At 44.7% G+C, this 22,868-nt stretch overlaps 1 protein-coding gene across 1 annotated transcript in view; it reads left to right on the top strand.

The window, feature by feature from the left end:
* The window catches only part of LOC146179759 (ATP-binding cassette sub-family C member 3-like), an 84,560-nt gene that overhangs the window by 5,773 nt on the left and 55,919 nt on the right, over window positions 1-22,868 (top strand). The window contains exons 4-9 of the mRNA XM_084579331.1: window positions 94-351; window positions 7,530-7,733; window positions 9,108-9,254; window positions 14,438-14,534; window positions 18,452-18,654; window positions 19,611-19,787. Of these exons, the coding sequence (XP_084435457.1) occupies window positions 94-351; window positions 7,530-7,733; window positions 9,108-9,254; window positions 14,438-14,534; window positions 18,452-18,654; window positions 19,611-19,787 (1,086 nt within the window). The remainder of the gene's footprint in view (window positions 1-93; window positions 352-7,529; window positions 7,734-9,107; window positions 9,255-14,437; window positions 14,535-18,451; window positions 18,655-19,610; window positions 19,788-22,868) is intronic.

Raw genomic sequence — 22,868 nt, 5'->3', positions numbered from 1 at the left:
GCAGAGTTGCACGCGGACTTTGGCGTTTGGTTGCCCCTGACGAATCAGTTGTGCAGAATTCCTGAGAGATGCGAGTGTCACGCTGTGTTCCAGGTGACCACCATGTCGGCCCAAAGCAAAGCTCGTTATCCGGTTGGTCAGGTGACATCGTTGCTCAGCGTGGACTGCTGGATGATCTGCAGCTTTTGCTTCGTGTTTCCCGTGCCTCTCTTCGGAGTGCTGTCCCTTCCGTTCCTGTACTGGATGCTGGCCGTGCGCATCGGTACCGGGCCAGCCTTGTGCTGCGCCGCGTGGAATCTTGGTGTGCTCTTAATGCCCTTCTTAGCCTCGTTGCTTCAGAAGCACATTTGGGTAAGTTGAGCATGCGATCTCATTTATAGTAGGTAACTAGGAATATGGACCTTAGTTAAGAACGCAGTGAGAAATGTTCTGCAAACAAAATTGCACTTTCCAAAGGTGCTTTGTGTCTATGTAGCTAACTCCCGCCAGAAAGTTCTAAAAAGGGTACGTTCTGGCACTGATGCACCCTTTTTTCTGCCGTCAATAGATTGGTGCACGGGTACCTCAATGCACCATCTCTAGAGGGAGGGAATTATAGACACGGAAAGGGTGCATTTTGGTTTCCCTGCGTATGCCCTGTGTTGCCCTCGGACCATTTTCTATCTCCCGCTCTCACTATCATTTTGGAAAACGTACTGCCCTCTTTACAACTAAGCCTCAGCAATTTTACTATTCGCTATATTTTTACACCGACAAACATTGTCAACATTACCGACTGGTAGGTGCTTATACTTTGACTTCAACAGGCTGTGTGGTTGTATTTTAAATGAAACGGGTAACAGTCTAACAGACATCTTTTTGTAGACTGATGAGACACATTTATTGATGGACCCCGCCGGGGTGGCGCAGTGGTTACGGCGCTCGACTACTGCTCCCAAGGACGCGAGATCGAATCCCGGCCTCGGCGGCCGCTTTTCGATGGAGGCGAAAAGCAAGGCGCCCGTGTGCTGTGCGATGTCAGTGCACGTTAAAGAACCCCAGATGGTCGAAATTTCCGGAGTCCTCCATTACGGCGTCTCTCATAGCCTGAGTCACTTTGGGACGTTAAACCCCACAAACCAAACCAGACCAAACATTTATTGGTAGCGAGTGCAGCCATTTATTTTTCTTTCCTTTTCTGCCTCAACATAACATATGTCCATATGTACTGTCCGCCTACTTTATTTCCTTTCATATGTGTCACTTTGCGTACATATGCATGAGAATAATTACAAATGAAGAAGCTGTCCCCGCATAAGTGCTGTCCTGCACTTGCCGACGAGTTCAATTTCATTTCGCAACCGCAGGACTGAGAGAGAATTTAGAAGGAACCTGCTTGGTGCTCCGGTTTAAATTTTCTTATGCGTTCCGACATAAGACTACCCTTGACATTCAGTTCAGTTCAGTTCAGGCGTTCAGTCGTGTCCGACTCTTCGTGACCCTATGGACCATGTCACGCCACGCTTTCCGGTCTCTCACTATCTTCTTAACATCACATAGCTTCATCTGCAATGCCTCGAGAATGCCATCTAACCATCGCGTTCGCTGCCTACCCCTTCTCCGGCGACCCTCAACCTTTCCCAACATCAAATCTTTCTCCAGCGACTCCTCTCTTCTCATCAGATGACCAAAGTAGCTGAGCTTTAACTTTAAAATTTGACCCTCCAATGAGCAGTCAGGGTTTATGGTCGACAATATCGACTGATTTGATCTTCTGGCAGTCCAAGGAACTCTTAAGAGTCTTCGCCAGCACCACAATTCAAACGCTTCAATTCTTCGGCGGTCAGCCTTTTTCACAGTCCAACTCTCGCATCCATACATCACAACTGGAAAGACCATAGCACGGGTTATACGGATCTTGGTTGACAGACTAATGTCTCTGCTCTTTACTAGGCGGTCAAGGCTAACCATTGCTCTCTTTCCCAGAAGCAGGCGTCTCCTAATTTCATGGCTGCAGTCTCCTTCCGAGGTAATCTTGGCGCCCAAGAACAGAAAATCTGTCACAGCTTCCACTTCTTGTCCATTGATGCTCCAGGACTTGATAGGGCAAGACGCCATGATCTTCGTCTTTTTAATGTTCAGTTTAAGCCCAAACTTCTCACTCTCTTCTTGTACGCGCATCAGAAGTCTCTTGAGTTCCACTTCACTTTCTGCCATTAAAGTGGTATCATCCGCATATCTAAGGTTGTTGATACGTTTTCCAGCAATCTTCACTCCAGCTGAAGACTCGTCCAGACCGGCCTTCCTCATGATGCACTCTGCATATAGGTTAAATAGGCAGGGCGACAGTATGCAGCCTTGCCTCACCCCTTTCTCAATCGGAAACCAATCAGTAAGACCATGACCAGTTCTGACTGTGGCCTCTTGCCCTTCATAAAGGTTCCTGAGGAGACAGATGAGGTGAATTGGAACTCCCATCTCTTGGAGAGCTTGCCACAATCTGCTGTGATCTACGCAGTCAAACGCTTTCGCATAATCAATAAAGCAGAAGTAAATAGGTTTCTGGAACTCTCTTGCTTTTTCCATGATCCAGCGAAGGTTGGCAATTTGGTCTCTAGTTCCTCTGCCCTTGCGAAACCCAGCTTGCACGTCCGGAAGCTCCCGATCCACATACTGCTGCAGCCTACCTTGCAGGATTTTTAACATCACCTTGCTAGCATGCGAAATAAGCGCGATCGTGCGGTAGTTGGAACAATCTTTGGCACTGCCTTTCTTTGGAATGGGGATGTAAACTGACCTCCTCCAATCCTGTGGCCACTGCAGGGTTGTCCAAATCTTTTGACATAATGTATGCAGTGTGTTAACAGCGTCGTGGTTGAGGTTTTGAAGCAACTCAGCTGGAATACCATCAATTCCGCTAGCTTTGTTCTTAGCAAGGCTGGCTAAGGCCCATTCAACTTCACTCTTCAGGATGCCCGGCTCGAGATCAGTAATCACAACCGTCCTATGTTGGGCTTGCACATCCGGGTCCTTCTTGTACAGTTCTTCTGTGTATTCCTGCCACCTCTTCTTTATCTCTGAGGCTTCAGTGAGGTCCTTGCCTCGTTTGTCCTTTATCACGCCCAGCTTAGCACAGAAGCTTCCTTTGATATCTTTGATTGTCTTATACAGAGCTCTTGTGTTCCTTAATTGGCTGTTGTCCTCAACTGCTTGACACTGTATGTTCAGGAAGGCATTCTTATCTCTCCTTGCTATTTTCTGAAAATCCGCATTGAGAACCTTGTATCTTTCTCTTTCCCCCCTACCTTTTGCCATTCTCCTTTCCTCAGCTATTTGCAAAGCCTCTTCAGATAACCAGTTTGCTTTTTTGCATTTCTTTTGCTTTGGAACTACCTTAGTAGCAACTTCTTGTATTATATCACGAACATCAGTCCACATCTCTTCGGGCTCTTTGTCTTCTAGATCTAATTCTTGAAATCGATTCCTCACTTCCACAGCATATTCTAATGGAATCTGATCCAGATCATACCTGAAAGGCCTTCTAGTTTTCTGCGTTTTCCTCAATCGAAGCTTAATTTTGGCAACAAGAAGCTGATGATCGGTGCCACAATCGGCCCCAGGCCTTGTTTTTACTGCTTGTATAGCACTTCTCCATCTCTGCCGGCAAATAATATAATCGATCTGATTCCTGTACAGACCGTCCGGTGAAATCCATGTGTACAGGCGCCTCTTGTGCTGTTGAAAATGAGTATTCGCTATGGTCAGGTTGTTTTCTTGACAGAACTCTACTAGCCTCTGCCCAGCTTCATTTGGCTCACCAAGACCGAACTTGCCTGTAATTCCGGATATTTCTTCACTCCCGACCTTAGCATTCCAGTCTCCTATGAGAAAAACGACGTCTGATGATGGGGTGCGGTCTAAAAGGCATTGTAGGTCCACATAAAATCTCTCAACGTCAGCTTCTTCAGCAGCAGTGGTCGGTGCATAGACTTGGATAACTGTTATGTTGAAAGGGTGACCTTGGATCCGAAGTGAAATCATTCGGTCGTTTTTGGGGTTGTACCCTAGCACTGCTTTGCCCATTCTTCTGTTTACTATGAGAGCGACCCCATTCCTTCTCTTGGATTCGTGGCCACAATAAAAGACATAATGGTCGCCGGAGTTAAATTCTCCCATTCCGGTCCACTTGAGCTCGCTGATACCCAAGATATCAATGTTCAATCTGTCCATTTCTCGCTTGACGATATCCAGTTTACCTTGCGTCATAGATCTTACATTCCATGTTGCTATGTGATATATCTCCTTGCAACATCGGACTTTCCGGTCGCTTCCCGACACATCCACAACTGAGCGTCCTTTTGGCTTTAGCCCAGCCGCTTCATTCGTCCTGGAGCTACTAGGAATCGCCCTTTGTTCATCCCCAGTAACTTGTGGGACGCCTTCCAACCTGGGGGGCTCATCTTCCGGCGCCATATCGATAATGGTATTGTGACTGGCCATAGGGTTTTCTTGGCAGGAAATACTGGAGTGGGTTCCGACATTACGATTTATTTATATTGGGCCCTTTTCAACTAACAGCTGAGAGGGAGAAAAAGAGTAAAAAGTGCTTAATTTCTAGCGCAATTAGGTTTTTGGGAACTTTTTTTGCGTGTCTTATTGTCGTTGGTTGATAATTTCGTTTAGCTGATGCAACCATGACACTGCAGACGGATGGGAACATAATAATAAAACTGGAAATTTAACGGGGACAGTCAATCGGGGAGAATACTGCTCCACTTTAGGCTATTGAGAATGTGTTTCAAGGCTACAATGGTGTGACCGAAGGCATTACAGAGATATTCTGGGGATATTATTTTTTTGTCTAAATGTCTGGAGAAATTTGAGACTGTGGAACATCAAGTTCGGGATATGGTGCGGGCAGGTCAGTAAGGAGCTAGCAGTAAGCTGCGTTTGCCGTAGCTCCGCTTTCAGTCCAATACAGAAGCCTACGCTTCAGCCGTGAATGATCTCAGATGCTTTTCAGAACTCGCGCTAGCCAATGCTGATAGGAAAGGTTACTATAACGGAGTGATTGTCCTTCACTAAAAATAGAAGAATTAATACCTCGCACTTGGTAGCCCATACATTCAAAGAATAGTTGCCTGTGAGGCGAAACCAGCGCTACATAGGGGCTGATAGGGGAGCTGAATAATGACGCCCTAATCAAAATCAAAAAGAAAACTTCACGTTATAAAGGTGTGCCGTTTCGCGGCGAAAAGTATGCTCGACTATTTCGACCTTCAGCGCAACATACCAGACAAGCAGGAAAGAGACACGACGAGTACCGAATACCTAATCAGGTTTTAAGCCGTTAAATCAGTTTGCGTCTATACTCTCTTCGCACTTTCATGTGTGGTGCTGAGTTACGAAACGTTAACGTGCCGCAGAGCCCAGCAGCCTGCCTTAATGTCGGAACGATATATCTGTAGATGAAAAAGTATCGTTGGGACCGGAACAGCTAAATATTGCAGCAGTCAGCTGCGACTGTATCTTGTTGATCACGTTTCTCGCACACGAAAATAAAAACAACAGAAAATTGCCATTATAATAAATTGGCATTAAACATCGCAGAGCATAACTCAGGCTCAACTTGAAACAACAACTAGTTGATAACGTAGCGCCTGCGATTTGTAAAAGATCCACGCACGCTGAGCATAAGTAGGCTGTTACCTGTTCATAAATGACACTTCAGTGAGCAGCGCTGCCCTTTCAAAGTGATATGAGGGCTCCCTTTTATCTCGTATGGAGGACGCATATTTTCATTATTACAATGCAAACCTAGGCATGCCAACAATGTAAATAAAATGATTTATTTATTTATTTATTTATTTATTTATTTATTTATTTATTTATTTATTTATTTATTTATTTATTTATTAGAACTTCAAGGGCCCCCAGATGGGACATTACATGAGGGTTACACAGGATTAGGAATCAACAAAATGTATGGATAAATGAGGAAACCACAATATTCAGCTTGTTTGGTTTAGTTTGGTGGGTTTAACGTCCCAAAGCGACTCAGACTATGATAGACGCCGTAGGGGAGGACTCCGGAAATTTCGACCACCTGGGGTTCTTTTAACGTGCACTGACATCGCACAGCACACGGGCGCCTTGCTTTTCGCCTCTATCGAAAAGCAGCAGCCGTGGCCGGGATTTGATCTCGCATCCTTGGGCACAGTAGTAGAGTGCCATAACCACTGCACCACCACGGCGGGGCGAATATCCAACGTGTATAGCCATGCAATGAATGTAGAGCAATGCACGGCAGTGCATTGATATAAGTGATATCTGTAGTTTATGTACAGCTTCGGCTTCTGCTTATGAGCCGCATAGTGGCGCTGATTCAGCATTAGCGGAGGTCTTTCGCGTTGGAGAGGGTATGACAAAGATAATCCTACCATGAAGAGGTTAGAAACAGTGAAAATGCCTTCCAAGCCGCATGAAGTGGCTCAAAAGTAAACCACGTGGCCGCTACACTTTTCACAAAGACTGAACATACATGATGCGACCATTATAAGAACTCTTGCATGTGCTAGGACTAACTATGTCGGTGGTGCGTGTGTGTGCAATTGTAATCCAGTCTTGCTTTTTGTTCTCTTGCATCAGCATGTGCCGCATATACCCGTAGATAATGGCCGCCGTCATGAGAATATTGCTTGTCTACCGGTACTCGTCTCGTTGAGACCTAACCAGTTATATAACATCGGACTAACAAAGGAAAAAAAAGAAAGGCTTTATTCCCGAATACAAGTCCCAGTCCAAGCCTTTGAGGCTCTCGTGAAACGAGACTGTCGTGCTACCAAGTCCAACTATCTAGAGACTCTTTACTGCGGGGTAACAGAGGTATATTGTGAGATACCATCATGCACATGTCGATTGCCATGGTCTGAGCTTGTGGTGCTCATCAAAACTGTGTTTTTAAAGTATGACCTGTGCTCGTGCACAGTAGTGAAAGTTGGAAGTCAGTACGAGTGGACAGCGTTCTAAAATTTTGAAAATAATTGTCGGGTATGTAGGGACTATCTATACTTTAATGAATTAGTATTTAAGAAGGTGGCCTAAGTTTCCGATAAACTGAAAAGTGTTCTCAAGTTTATTTGACATGCGCTCCTGAAGAGTAATTAAGACGGCCATAGAAAAGCAATGGGTGCGTTTTTTCAAAATAGCTACAAACTACAAACTTGATGCGGTTGGATTTTCTGACGCATTGTTGTTATGGAGCAGTTGCAGAATATGGGAAAATACTATGTTCAAAGCCCTTTTCAAGAATTTGTTTAAAAATTCTTTATATCTTCGCTGGCAGCGCAGCAAAGGGCTTATATTTTGTGCAGGAGCTGGACATAGGGTCGGTTTGCAAATTACCTCTCGTGCATTATTTCAAATGGACTTGCTGCTACAGGAAGTAAAGCATAAAGACGCAATTTTGCGCTACTATTAAATGGCAATGCATGCAAGCCGATATAACAAACAGCACCGAATAGCGAAGAGCAAACTTAAATATCTTACAGGTGCACGCAGTTCAATCTCGTGACGAACGTCTCAAGGCCACCACTGACCTGATTTCCACAATTCGCGTGGTGAAGATGTACGCCTGGGAAGACGCTTTGCTGAAGAACGTGATGCGTTACAGGGACCTGGAGCTGAAGTGGCTTCTACGTGCCAACATGCTGGATGCCGTCATGGACTGCATCTACTCTTCTACAAGCTCAGTGGTTTGTTTCAAGCGCAGTCGGCGACTAATACGTATTCGATCCACGGCTGCTAATTTTTACACATTTTCTTTGCACGCTCGAAAAAAATTGTCCTCGAAAGAGATGAGTGGCACCGTTATGTATATATACGAAAGAAATCAAACAGTAATTAGTAAAGAACGAAGAGCGCGACGCTTTTTTGTAATGCTCGAAAAATAGCGTAATCCCATACCGTCAAATATTCTTCGTATTGACTAAAAAGGAGAAACAAAACAAGCACATCGCCTGGAATCGATAGCCATGACATTCGCTCAACACCTACTATTACTCACCAATGTGCAGCAGCCGTAGCTTTGTCTCCTTGTACTTTATTAGACATGTGTATTAGATATCTAATATTAAGAGCCCTCACACCGCCAGATATGCAGTAATCCAAGGAATTTATAAAAAGCTGCTGGAGTGGAAGGCGCGCCCATCGAATGAAACCTCCATGATGCCATCTTGAAAGGGACGGGGGCATAAAAGCGAGCCAAGAACCGCAGAGCACGCATTTGAGTGCACGGAGAAGTGGAGCTTGTCCAAGTGCGCCGCATATAACATGATCGGGCGAACATTGTTGGCTCATGCGTTGCTTACGTTTGTCCAAACCATGTAAAAATGACACTAGGAGTCACATTTTACAAATTGTGCTCGTTATTGGTCATTCCGAACTGGCCATGCTCATTGCAATGAAAGGTGGATGAGAGGGATTCTGGAGGATGAGCAGTGCATCAGCGGAAAAGGGCAGTACGGGAGCTTGAAGGGAGAGTGGCAGAAGGGCTTACGTCGGGGTTAGGTTAGAGGTATTGCGCTGCAGCTAGCGGCAGATGATGGAAATAAGCCGCGATGTGTAACGATCGCGCCGAAGAGAACAGTGAATGCGCGCCGCTCCAGACGAGGTCTACGTGCGCAAAGGAGGTGTTAGCAGGTCTCTTGCCGGCGTCTACTTTAGAGTTATAGCCATCAAGACCATGAAAAGGAGTGGAAGTTTGGGTTTCGGTTTCGTTTTGTAGGGTCTATACGTCCCGAAGCGACTCATGCTATTAGTGACACAGAAGTGAAGAGCGCCGGATCATTTCGACCACCTGGGGCACCTCAACTTGCATCGACATTGCACAGCACACGGGTGTATTACTTTCTGCCTAGAGGCCGGGATCAAAACCGCGTCCTTGAGATCAGTATGCGTTCGCGTTACGTTCAAGCATTCGAAGCTGTCAGTATGCGCTAAACAGCACACCTGTAATAGTGCGGCGGGGTCATCGATTGCTAGCAGCGTTAGGTCATTCCGATTGAAAATCGAAATGAAGGAAAGGTGAATTTCGGTATAAATCAAACATTATTGTTGCTTCTTCACAGCTCATGATCGTCATGTTCTCAACTCTGTCCTTGCTGGCACCCGACGTAATGCTGACACCGGTGCTATCATTCTCTTGCGTGTCGCTACTCTACATGACGGACCTACCTATGAGCACCAGTGCGTCGGCACTCAGGTTAGCAAGCCAGGTAAGGCGTACCTTTTCAGGACGGGTGTACAACGAAGGGAAGGGGGTAGAAATAAAAAAGCCGTATCTTTCTTTGCTTTGGTGCGTTGCTGCATTTGAAGCGCACGTTTTTGTCTATAAAATATCCCGAAATAGTGATGCTACGGCGGCTGAACCGCCTGCAGGAATGATGACCTTTTAAGGGTGGTTAGGGCGAAATGAGAATTAGGTGCGGGAGCACTGGTTTTTCACTTCGGTACCGTTTTCGTGTCGTATACATGCAAATTAGCACACAGCCGCAATCTTCTACACCGCATAAAAACAACCCCACATATAGAAGTGTCGTTTTAACCAGGCCACATTAAGATGCCGGCGTTGTCTAGGTGTAGCGCGTTTGACTCAGTAAAGAAGGGTCCCCGTGGGTTCGAATCTCTTCACAAAAGTGCTGCCAAATTTGGCAGATCTAGTTGATTTAGTATTAAAATGTGTTCTGGTAATTTTTCTCAAATTATTATCTAATCGTTGCCCGACCATGTAGCCACCTGGTCACTAGCATTTTTCCAGTAGCATAACTATAAAAATGACCTCACGCACAGCGTCGAAATGTGAAAGTGAGGGTCTTAAAGCTAAGCTATCGCACTAGACCAGCAGTTAATGTTGCCGTATTCCTATCAATCTTGTGGCACCGTAATGCGGCCAGACTTCATTACCGGACGTTTCAGCTTGCCTTAGTCCTGCTAGTCACCCTGACGTTCTTCGTCTTCCTCTCTCGTGCTCCCGGCCACCTTGCCCACGTACGTTCGCTCATTAACCCCACCTTCTGGGTGAACCTACTTTGGCTGTTCTGGCTGTTTGACGGTGACAATATGAACGGGAAGACTATGCGGCTTTCGCGTAAACTGTTAGTGCGCTTAAGGTAGATATGTGCAGCACCAAGTCATCCTCTCCAACCGCTTTTCTCTGGCCTCAGTTTCTACTCACAGGCGCACGGAAAGAACTGCAATGATACTGGTCATTGCAAAGTACGAGAATAACATTGCCGTGAATGGGCTCTCTGAAATTTTAGAGTTCAAATTTAGTAGGCAGCATTGCTTGAGACAACAAACGTAAATCGTGGGGTTGCTTCGCGCAGCAATATAGTAGCGGAATGTCTCGTAATAGAGTGATATATAAATCACCAGAACACTTATGTACCAGACGAAGTAATCGAATTCAGTGTGAGTATGTTGCAGGTGCCCCCCCCCCCCCCCTAAAAAAAAAAGAAAACGTTGACCTCGGAATGGTGGAATATGCTACTGCGCTGATGCAATCCTATTCCTGCGTATGGCCGAATTCTTTAAAAGTGGTAAAATGAACCACACAATGTGGCCAAGAATCGATGTGGAATGTGCGCAGCACCTTAACTATGCACATGGCTGAAGAGGCATTCGATGCCAGTTTCCAAAGACAATATTTTATTTTTTCTGCAAGAACGGTTGCTTAGAGCTGTCAGCCAAATGAGGACCGGCCTGTAAGAGCCGTCGGATAAAGCCTAATTTTGTTTTTTGCTCCTAGCACAGCACTCTACCGCTCTGCTTTGGTGACATGCATTCTGTACAGAATAGTATGTGTCACTCGAGCTGAATTTAAACGAAGAAGAGGGGCTAAGGTAGGCTGTACTGCTAGGCTAATAACAGAGGATTTGGGAAAGTAATCATTTAAACTAAAATTAAACGATCAACTCAAAATGATGTACGCGTGTGCAGCCATTGCAGATTACTTTTTTCCGTTCTGCAATATTTATTTGCGCAAGTTGAAGAGCAATGAATCACGACAAGGACCAGTAGTCAGGAAAGAATTACTTTCTACCACAAAATAAAGTTTGAGGACAATCGAGGTCCACATTTCAGCTTACGAAGCGACGAGGTCAGTAACAAGGCATATCTAAGTGTAAGAAAGCTTCCGTTTGCATAACTGGGCTTAGCCGAGCCACACCGCTGCCGTTTTTGTTTGTTTTTTTTTTTGCCCATAACGCCGATGCCAGATTTTCTGGAGAGCAGGTTTTAACGCACTCGCGTTAATTATACTGAAAATTACTAATGCGAAGTATTTTGACGGAGAAAAAGATCCTTTCTTTCCCCTGTAAAAAGCTTTTATAACATCTTGCAGGATGCACGACTTTTAGTATTGACTTTATGACCCTTTAAATCATGCAAATTCTAGGTAGTTATGTTTCTGAATACCTTATGAGTCGATTTTATAATAACAAACCCCGACTTCATCAACTAAATGCAACTTTAGCGCGCTAGTATAATTATTTCGCTTAAGTTTGAGTAGCTTCTTTAATATCGGTGTTTGTGGTCCCGGACCTTACGCCGCAACAAGCGCGTACCAAATTTCTTATAATACGTTACGTTTATGAGTCAATTTTAGAAAAACCAATCCCAACTTTGTCAAGTCATTGCAACTTAGGCAGGCTGGTAAATCAGCTTGTTCATCTTTGCGTTGCTTGCGTAACGTAGCTGTTTTGCATTAACTCAAGCATTTAAATCTGTTATTCTTTCACTGAGGTGCAAGTTAAGACCGTGAGGCCAGAGCTTGCTCAAGTGTGTTGTTCTCAAGCGCTATTGAGTTAGCTTCGCCGCACTTGAAAGCAGTGTGAAACGCGCCGTCCATGGCGCTCGTTGCAATTCATGAAGCCGTCATTGTCGCCCGGCGCCAAATTGTCGGGTGTTAGCGAGGCCTTTTTGTTTACTTGCTTGGAGTGTGAAAGAAATTAAGGAGAAAGAAATGGGCTCGGCGGGCGAATCAAAGCTTTTGTAGCGTACTCTCCCAGACCGGTGTATATACACACGAACGCGCCCACTGTAGGCACCGTCACCGTTGCTGCGTGCTATCTCGTTTGCTTCGGTTTTTAAGGCTTAATGTACAATCACGACTAAGGCTATGAGAGACACCGTAGTGGAGGGCTCTGGCAATCTCGACCAACCGGGGTTATTTAACGCGCACTGAAATCGCACAGAACACCGCGCCTTGTTTTTTTTTTTTTTTCGTCCCGTCGAAAGTAGCCGCCGTGGTCGGTATCAAGCCTCCATCCTTGTGTTCAGCAGCCGAGTGTCGGAAGCCCCGAGTCACCAAAGCGGGGCTGCCGCGTCCTGAGACACCTTTCGCACTTAGTTTCTGACTCCATGTTTGACACTGAGTGAAAGTTGTCTAGTTGCTTGTTCATCTCGGTGGAAGCCACCGGCGAGACCACCATTGGGGCTGCTGCCCGCTGGTAGCGAGACGCCTCGCTTCCGCCCCCGAACCTGACAGACTGGGAAAGCACCCTGGTGGCATGAGCAGTCTCAACGCTGAGTTCTGAACAAGTTGGCATAAGCGCTTGTTTTGTCCTTATATTGTTTCTGTGTTCGCGTTTATGCGCTCTTTTTAGATACGTGAACATTCTAACCTAGTTTCCACTTGGCTGCACGTGGCCTGCACAAGTTTGCCGCGAAACCTGCATTCCCTTTTCTAACTTTGCTTTATTTGGTTCTCCGCGGGCTGCATACACGAGCTGGGCGGCTTTTTTATAGCGTGAGCTCTACTAGTTGAGTTTCTCAATGTAATATTTTCCGCAATCCAAGGTCATATGAGCCGTAATTTTAAGATGGCAACCCAGCGTGGCCTTCGTATAGCAACAACGTATATGTACCACTCAACTACACGACAACCGCATAAATTCAGACTTATACTTTTGCTTAGCTATATGTAACCGACATATTTGGCGCTTGGCCACCCGATTGGCGCAGAAGGTACACGGTGGTGATATCAAACGATTCGGCGGTTCACGGGGCACAAAACTGCCAGTTGAGTCGGAGTCTATTCATCGCGCTGTGTTCTCAACGGCAACCTTTGCTCTCCCAAGCATCGAACGCGCTAAACTGTTTGTCGCAGGACGTTCCGGATTGTGTCAAATGATTCGTCGTCTTGTGATGAGCACATTGCGGTCTAGATTTGGCTCGCAGCATTTATTTCGGATACAAAAAAGGACTATACCTTATTTAGCGAAGGTGGATGTACGCCGTATGATTCTGTTATAAGTAAAGTTGGTATGCCAGATTACAGCAGAATCTATTCACTAGATGGCGCTACTCGCATTCCAACAGATGACGTTGCGTGGGTATATCGAATCATGATGAACAAAACTCTTTACAACATTGCTAAAATTATGCAACCAGGAAAAAAAACAGAATATTTCTAGAGCAAGTAAAGAGACTTCTACTCTCGATAATCGATCGCTGCCTCAGTGTCAGATGATTTGCTTTGCTAGTGAGTCATCTAGCGGTAGCACACAAGATGTGCAGCGCTGCATGTTCTCCTTAGGCTTAAAGAAGCTGAAATCTTTAACCGACGCAGTTAAAAGCGGAGCGTGACGACCGTGAATAAAATGAGAGAAGTGAAGCGTGATCCTCGGTCTGAAGACTCAGAGCTCCTGTGGTTACCTCACAGCATCACGTGGAGTGGACTAGCGCTGACTCGTCGATGTGTTGCGGGATAGTAATATATCACGTGACATGGTGAATGCACCGGAAGGTGGCGGTCAGACTTCGAAAAAAATTGTCAGTCATTGGCATTGCTTTTCTGGCTGAAGCCTCACATTGGAGTGCGGAGCACAACGCAGTGGATTAGGGGCAGGGGGGGGGGGGGGGGGGAGAGAACGTGGTGGTTGGAGTCAGTGAAGGGTGAGTGAAGAGAGAAAAACAATGAGAGGGAGAGGCGGCCAATTAAGTCTCAGTTGGTAGCAGGAGGAACGAGGAAGAGAAAAGGAGTTGAGAACTTAGTCTAGGGAGAGAGGGTGAGAGGAGGCGAAGTCATATGCGGTGGCCGCTTTGATACAGCGATGCAGTGCCCGCTCTTCGGACTTCATTTGATTTTGCTTGACATTTTCACGTCTGGTTACGTACACTGTCACATACTTACGTAGCGGGCTGTAAAAAGGTAATGCTAATGCGCATAATCCGCATTAATCTCACTGATCATCTGTGAAATAAAGAGCCCTTAATTAAAGCTTAAGTCTCCTGTCAAGAAGCTAAAGAGCGTGCGTATATGAAATGTTCACTACGGCCGGCCACCTCGTTAACATGCTGAAAACGTAAGTTGATCAAACTGTTCCTTTTTTTTTACTGAATACAGCAGGGTGTCTTGATTCGCTGGCTGACAGTATTTTTCGGTTGTTAATTTCAGACTTCTCTGGCCCTTAGGAGAATTGCTGACTTCTGTACTGGAGGGGAGCAACCGCAAAGCAAGAATGACTTGGATAAATATGATTCAACGAAGAAAGGTATTTCCGAGCAACTACGCCCCATTGCATGCCAACTGGTGACTGATTAGATAATGTAAGAGAACGCCACAGCCTAAGCCAAATCGGAGCCTTCATGGATTGTATAACAATGTCAATTTTACACCAACACGGAGGCACTAGGAAGATTTATTTTCGGCTGGAAATGACTTTTCCGAAATGCCGTACAATGTTTTGAAAGCAAAATGGAGATTGTGCCCGCTATTAAAAACGCTGCAAGAATAAATGACTAGGCGAATGAAGACCATTATGTAAAGCTCAAGATCTCCAATCTCGACTTTATCGCAGGTGCGATGATGACCATGCCTTAAGCCTTTAGCGAGTACAGCGGGCTTGTCATGACTTGTCAATGGTCTTTTACTGAACAATATGAATTCCAACAGGCTTATGTTGGTCTTAGCGTAATAATAGCGGGGCAGAAATGCAGCGCGACACAAAAATCACCTGAAGGTATTCAAGAAGAAAACAATGGCGGGGGTTTGAGGCATGGTACCCAGGAAAGATGGCGCAACGATGACAGCACAAAGCGGCATATATAATTCTGTATATATATAATATATATCTCTCTGTATATAATATATACTTCTCCGCAATCTGTTATTCTAGGTTAAAACGTGGTTTCAACCTAACCATATGAGCAAAAGCTCGGTTGAGTAAGCATAGTTTTGCACTGTTTAGCAAAATTGTGCACGGCTTCATAGTTCCAGTCAGTTAGGGGACGCTGAAGCTTAACCGTCAGAGCGGATGCCATAGCTCTTCTAACATCATCTTTTCATTCCACGATTAATTTATATATGCAGTTGAAAAGGATAGCAACACTTAGACACTCATTGAATACGTCGGCAATAAATGTGTGTCTACAAAGTGCTTACCTTCTTCAACTCTCTAATGCGGAAGCCAACGGAAAATATATCGTAGCATACGTATATGTATATGCATGCATGCATGTATACATACATACATACATACATACATACATACATACATACATACATACATACATACATACATACATACATACATACATACATACATACATACATACATACGTACGTACGTACGTACGTACATACGCACGCACGCACGCACGCACGCACGTACATACATACATACATACATACATACATACATACATACATACATACATACATACATACATACATACATACATACATACATACATACATACATACATACATACATACATACATACATACATACATACATACATATATACATACATATTGACGTTTCGGCCGGGGACCGACCTTCATCTGAAGATCTTTCGTATATATATATATATACATATATATACGAAAGTTATATATACATATCTGTATGTGCGTAACAGAAAATTGAAGGGGAAGTGAGGGGATCGTTATGATACACAAATGAGAGGAGCTAACAGTGGGCCAAAGAAAGCATGAAATTAAAAAAAAAAAACGTTTTGGTATTGACGTACATTAACACTACTAATTTAGGGAGAAATATAATTAAACACAACGTAGAAGTAAAAAACGCCCCTCTGATCAGAACCAAAGCCCCGACCTTTGAAGATGGCGTCCGATGCTGTGAGATCAGTGGTAGCACCTTCTTAATTTTCCGACAGCTGAACGCATCTTAGGGCGGCAGTGTGGTAGACGTGTAAATGAATCCATTCCACACAGTTGGATGTTGGTGAGGACGAAGTACAATGCACAGCGCAATAGGGGCAGGGAAACTCGTCGCAAGATCACAAATAAAAAAAAGGCGGCGATAACATAACCAACACAATTACAAATAATTATTTGAGCGTCAACATCAACTTTACAAAGCCTGTGATGATACAGTTGCGGTATTAAAAAGCCTTCAAACGGTTCAAAAAGGCAAGCAGCCCGTTTTTAAAGCAGTAAAGCAGTGGATAACATGTTACAAAACAAGCGAAATCTATTATGCGTATAGCGACGACTTTACATATGTATGAGAGTGCATTTATTAATAGGACTAATATTGAGGGTGCAGTATTGCTTGAACAATTGTGCATAGACTATGATATAGGGTAGTTGGACGGCTCAGTAGAAGAATTAAGAGTCTGTGGCAGTACGTACTTCAATATTTGGCGGCCATAGTACGGGTGTAGGGAAACTTCCAGCATTGAGAGTATATATTCGTTTCTCACGGTAAATATGTGATTCCGAATCCTCTTCGACAGATATGTTTTTCTGAAAAGGTTAAAGGTCGATCCCGCCTAATACATCCCTGCTTTCCTAAATAAGTCATGACGTAGAGATTTCTCAGTGAGATTACAAGCCCACCTTGTGGGATCTGGAGATATAATGGCCATTATGAGGGATTTCTGTACGGGAAAACAGTACGTTCATATGTGCAGCTTCCAAGAATTTATTCAGAATTTCTGCAAATGGCAACAATGCATGCATAATGAGAGAATTCACATGCAGTGACTCCTTGGAGAGAGGTGGCAAGAACAATGTACCGGGCCGAATAGCCAGATACATTTCAGACACTATTAGAAATGGGAATTTTGAGCGCTAAATGGCGAGACGTTTTTATTGGAGAAATTTTTTTCTCTCAAGAACGCAGTAGCTAAAACGCGGAATCCGATGAAAGATTCTGAGTGCAGCGCCTCTTTTACTGGTATACTCAATATAGTAATTTGAACAACTTACTCAGAAGGGTACATATGTGCGCTAATATAAAGAGATGAAAAACTTGTACACTTAAATCATCACAGGTGAGTAATGTCCTTCTGTTGCAGTGATTCTGGCTGCGGAAATGAAAAATGCATAATTATCCATCATTGTTTCTTATCTCTCAAAAAACGGCCTACACTTGTTTTGGCGTTCAAAGGCAAATCTGGCGATGTCGGCGTGAGACGAAGGACATAAGAAGAATGCGATATCAGTATAAAAATCGTCCCCTATGGTCTCTTGTGCGTGCGGCTTCTCCAATGCTGGCTTGCACCACTTGGAAAGGGTGAAGCGCATTGTTTGGTAAGATCACATTTGGCAGCATATCGCTCTCACGGGTGATACAAATGCGCAGCATTTTTCTTGGGCAGCTGACGCACACGTTCTGCCGAGGGCTGTGAGGCTATTCGCTTCGTAGAAAGGCGCTAAGTATTAATGTAAGTGAAGGCAAATGTTTGAAAGCCCACTGCCACTAAAACGGCCTCCATTAGCGTTGATATGTGAAGCCTCAGTACATATAAGGCGAAGTAGAGACACCCGGACTAGTATGGAAAGAGAACGCCTGGTAAAGGCAAGTGGGAGGGGAAACTATGACCGTGGGTGGGAGTCGAACAGTTGCGAAAGGAAGACCGCTGTTACTCAGTCGACGAGTGCGTACCTCACATTCCCTTGTACGAGGTGTCACACCGCGACTGCTAGATTTAATTATAAGAGTGGAGAGAGGTTAGATACTGTCATATGGTTTCTAATCGACTACATCACGCCAGCCGCTCGCACGCCCGAAGAAGGTCCGCTGAGGAGACGCTAATGCCGAAGCATTTCACGCCTGTATAAATATAATTGATTAGGGACTTATTTAAGCGCGAGAACCACTGTTAACACTGCACCTCCTGTGGTCATGAGGCACTGCGAATTTTATCGTGACCCAAAAGACGTCGTAGTGGAGGGCTTCGAAAATTCCGACCTCTTGCGGTTCTTTAACGTCCACTGATTAATTGGTTAAGGGGGGGGGGGGGGGGGTAGCAGCTGCTTCGGCAGCACTTAACTCACCTTTGCCAAGGCTGGGCTGCGTGCCGATCCGAGTTTGTCAACGCTTCAGCGCAGGCGTGAGACTGGTATAGGTAGCGATGCTTAACAGAGTTTACACTCTAATAATTAGGTTTCACTGTAATGAACATCCGGATATTTTTTTCATGCGCTTCGCGCTTTCAGGTGTCGTAACAATAAAAAAAGGCTACTTCTCATGGGCCCTGTCATCTGGAAAGAAATCTGAAGTCCAACTAACTGACATTAACCTAAAGATACAGCCCAAGTCCCTTGTTGGTATCGTGGGCTTTGTTGGAAGCGGCAAGTCATCGCTGCTGGCTGCTATGCTGGGAGACATAGACGTTATCGGAGGACAAGTTAATATATCTGTGAGTACAGCTGGAGTCTATATTTGCGATCGGTTTATTTTTCTACTACCTCACCCTTAAAACACAATGTACAAAACTAAGCTTCACGAGATAGCAGTATTTCATAAGTCGTTTAGATCAGAATTCAGCGTGTTAGTAAGCCCGTTATGCTTAGTTAAAAATGGACCGAATAGTTTATTTTCAAATATTTATAATGGGTCTAAACATACTAAAACGCAGCGAAAGGACACCAAATTCAAAATTCTAGTACTTTTGTAGGCATGTCTGCATAAAAATGCTCTCACTTCCATACTGTGCATACTGCAGAATGGTGTGTGACATGATGACCGATAGTTGGAGGTGTAATTCTACCTAAATCTCTGCACTTTTCATTTACCTCGCTTTTGGTTTCCCTATAGTTACCAAGATGGATTACCGACACGAATCAAACAGCAATTTGTCATTATATATTCGATTTTAGCTGCTACTTAAAACTTCACTGGGAAGGATTATGATGTTTTTAACAAGCTGCTGAACGCGTCTTGTTTTATTGACATAGATGTGCTCATGGGTTGCGCGCAATATAACGAAGTTACCCGTTGCAATAACGATGCCTCCGCACATGTTTGTGATGAGGAAAAGCTTAACAAGGAAACTATAAAACAACAATCAATGGGCTGAGCTAGCTCCCCTTGCCAAGTCTTCCCTGCTGATGTACAGCTTACAACATGAAGAAATATGATGCAGTGCTATTTGGAATACGATGAGGGGTATGTCGCAGTGACGCTGTTTCATAATACATGTGGCCCGGTGAGAGGCCGTAGGCTTATCTTATCGCGTTTCCCCTTTCATTGCTCAAGTTGTGATCTGCACCACAAGATGGCGCTCCTAATGTTATCTGAATCTCTGCTATAGAAGTGGGGGGGGGGGGGGGGAGAGAAGCTGTAGCCATTTCATTTTTTTGTTTTTTTTTTCAGGGACGTGTAGCTTTAGCCCCGCAGCTCCCAATTGTGCACAATATGACGATAAGAGACAATATTCTTTACGGTAAACCGATGGATCCTGCTTTCTACGAGCTCGTTATACGCTGCTGCCAACTCGTGGACGACATGAACAAGCTTAGGTATGGTGATATGACTGAAGTTGGTGAAAAGGTACGATTACATTTTTTTTATCACGAATACTTTTGCGAGTGGCTACCAAGTTGGTTGTCCTCACTGCATACAGCTGTTTCCATCTGCACATTGCTGTATTCAAAATGCTGCAGTCAAGGCTGTCTTAATGACGACGATCAACGAATGAACAGCATCAAAAAAGCTTACGTGAGCTGTTGCCCTTTACTTTTGTGTTTACAGTGTCTATGCGCATGACGCAACGCAAAAAGACGACATAAGAAGCTCTCCCGTAAGGAATAGTTTCAAGCTCTTGCAAAACCACGTGATTGCGAGAGCTTTTGAAGTTAGGCGACGTAGTTAGAAATCGACTGGCATTTGTGCTGTCGTCGCTCTAAAAAGTTGGCCCGCTCGTTGATGACTGAAGGAATCGGAGACAGGTAACTAAATACCTGACGGACGGTATTCTGCAGTACCTCGAAGCTGTTAAGAGAACACAACCATGGTCTACCAACAATTTCTGAAGACTGTAGAATCTACGACCTACAATACTCAGAAATGCGGGCACCTTGTAACCTTGAGGAGCCTGGTTTACGATCGAGGATGATGCTGACCTTCCTTTGCATTGCTGCACTATCGCTAGCGGAGGCATCGAACGGTTCTATCAAGACCAGTAGGTCAGATGACAGCGTCGAAACTGCACCTGGCTGCGATAGACTCGCTTTGAGTTATCCCTCGTTGCACAGGCAGCGTTCTTCAATATGCCGAATTCAATCAGTGGTAGATGTTGACTGGGGCGACCGCTTCTCTATGGTGGCGAAAAGCAAGACGCCCATGTGCTGTCCGTTGTCAGTGAACGTTAAAGAGCCTCAGGTGGCGGAAATTGCCGGAGAGATCCACTATGGCCTCTCATAGCCCGAGTCTCTTTAGGACGTCGCACCCTATAAGCCTAAACCTAAACGCAAACGAAATAGAGGCTGAAATCTGGGAACACTTACGCACTTGTCGAGGTGCTATGCTTCGTTATTCCTTCCTCGTTGCCCTTTGTTGCGTGTCCGACGATCAGGACAAGAGACAAGTTCCTGAGTAAAAATGTTTGTCATGGGTTGATGGCTCGAATGAAACAGCGGAGTCTAACCAAGCGATGCTCAGTTTTTGACCCTTCAATGTGTACGCTCACTTTTCACGTTTCCTTACGAGTGGCGCGCACAAACACCATAGTTAATATGCAATGCTATATATGAAATTGCCGCCCATTACGTAATACGAAATCGTAACATTACCAGCACTATCGCCGAGTGCGGAAAGCAGTTGTTGACACAAATTTTGAGCAACAATTCGGGGCCTAATATGGGAATTACGTTTGTTCGATGTCGCGTAAAAATATTGGTTCACGAAACTCATACACACAGTATAGTGCAGCAGAACGAAGTATAGACAAAAACATGAAAAACCTGTTTTCTCACTAGTGCATGCAAAGTGCTTAAACAAATAATGCTCTAGCAGTCTGATCCTTGTGCCCGAAAAAAACAAATCGCTAAATTTCAGCCTTGACGCTTACATTGCTTCCGCGTCGCATCGCACAAGTGTTGCTTACATTGATTAAATACAGTACGGTCCACTGTTAAAGGGAACATGAGACCACGTTGCTGCCGCGCTTTACAAAGCACTCCCGAGAGAGCCAGCGACAAACAATCGTACAAGATGCATGCGCAGTAAGCACCGTAGACTGCTCTTCCCGAATATGCACTTGGTGCCGTTCATTCTTGCCAGTAGTCTGCGGCAGCGTTTTGCAAAGTGTTTAGGCCACGCGATCTCATGTTCCCTGAGGGAAAAAGCAGGCAGATCGCTGTTCTCTTCAACGCGCCATGGCGTCTTTGGACGCCATGGCAGCACATCGGAGCAAAGTAGCGTGGACACGGAAGGACTCAGAAGTGGTGCTTCGCGTGACTTATTGTTTCAGTTCGATGCTCAGACGGCTCAGGCATAATGATGCCATGGAAAAGAGCGGCCAAGAGCTGGCGTGTTCATGTCAAGATTGGACGATCCTGTAAATACACGACCGTGCTTCTAAGCTAAGAGACGCGGGCTGTCGGCTCCTGGTGATAGTAGCATGTTCCGAAAGAGTGCTTCCGATAATTAAATCAGTAATAGAGCAGGTGCTTGAGAAAAGCGAATGTTAAAACGTTCAAGAGACTGGCTTTACTCACTGACAGTAACCTGATGACGCAGCTACAAATTTCTGAGCGGTTGTCCCTAACTACTGTCGGATCGACCTTGTTTAAACTTGCAGCAGACCTGCGCCACCGCATATGCACTTACACTTGGATAATAATTAAAGTTAGGAATCAAAGTCTCCATGTATTCAATCCCTAACCCTAGGCAACTGCTTCCGCCATCATTTTGAGCCATTATTAATGTCCTGTAGGAATTTTAGAAGACGAGAAGCATCTGTTCCTACACAAGCCATAAGTACAATGCTGACGTAGTCACTCTTACAGAAAGCGAGATAATACTTGCAGCAAAGTGCGATGGAGGCGACAGCCGAACTTAAGAAAGTGAGCAGGAGATGGCTGTAATTTGACGTAAGGTTGATGGCAGATTACATAAAACTAGTTGCCTTCCGAATAAAAGGCTATTGCGGAGCATAATTTTATAGTCAGACAGGCGGTTGTTTAGGGCGTATTTATTTACTGTGTTAAGTGGCCGAATAAATCTTCATTCCTCACTCTCAAAAAGGCACACGGAAGTGTACAAAAGTGCTGCAAAAAATTCCTGCCATCTACAAAGTCAAGGATCAGACTGCATGATAGTTATTGAAGCGTATTGCATATGCAAAGGGGGATCACACAAGCATGAGGAAATAGTCATTATCGCTAAGAAGCCGAAATTTAGCAGCCTTGAGAACGTGTATTTAGAATAGCAGTACTCTAAATTTTATTAGAGTTCTTTTGTACATTTGTTGGCACGAATAGTTAAGATTATGTGCCTGCTTAATACACAGTTTGTTAACTGTCTGAGCTGGCGTCGTTTATATTGTCGTTTTGACCTTTCTGTTTGTGAGCTGTTTTTAATTGGTTTCCGTGTTTATTATAGAGTATTGCTTAGAATTATTGATCAATA

The sequence above is a fragment of the Amblyomma maculatum genome, chromosome 9 (assembly GCF_055883805.1).
Source record: "Amblyomma maculatum isolate TAMU_Amacu chromosome 9, ASM5588380v1, whole genome shotgun sequence".
NCBI lineage: Eukaryota > Metazoa > Arthropoda > Arachnida > Ixodida > Ixodidae > Amblyomma > Amblyomma maculatum.
This window is presented reverse-complemented; position numbering and strand designations above follow the sequence as displayed.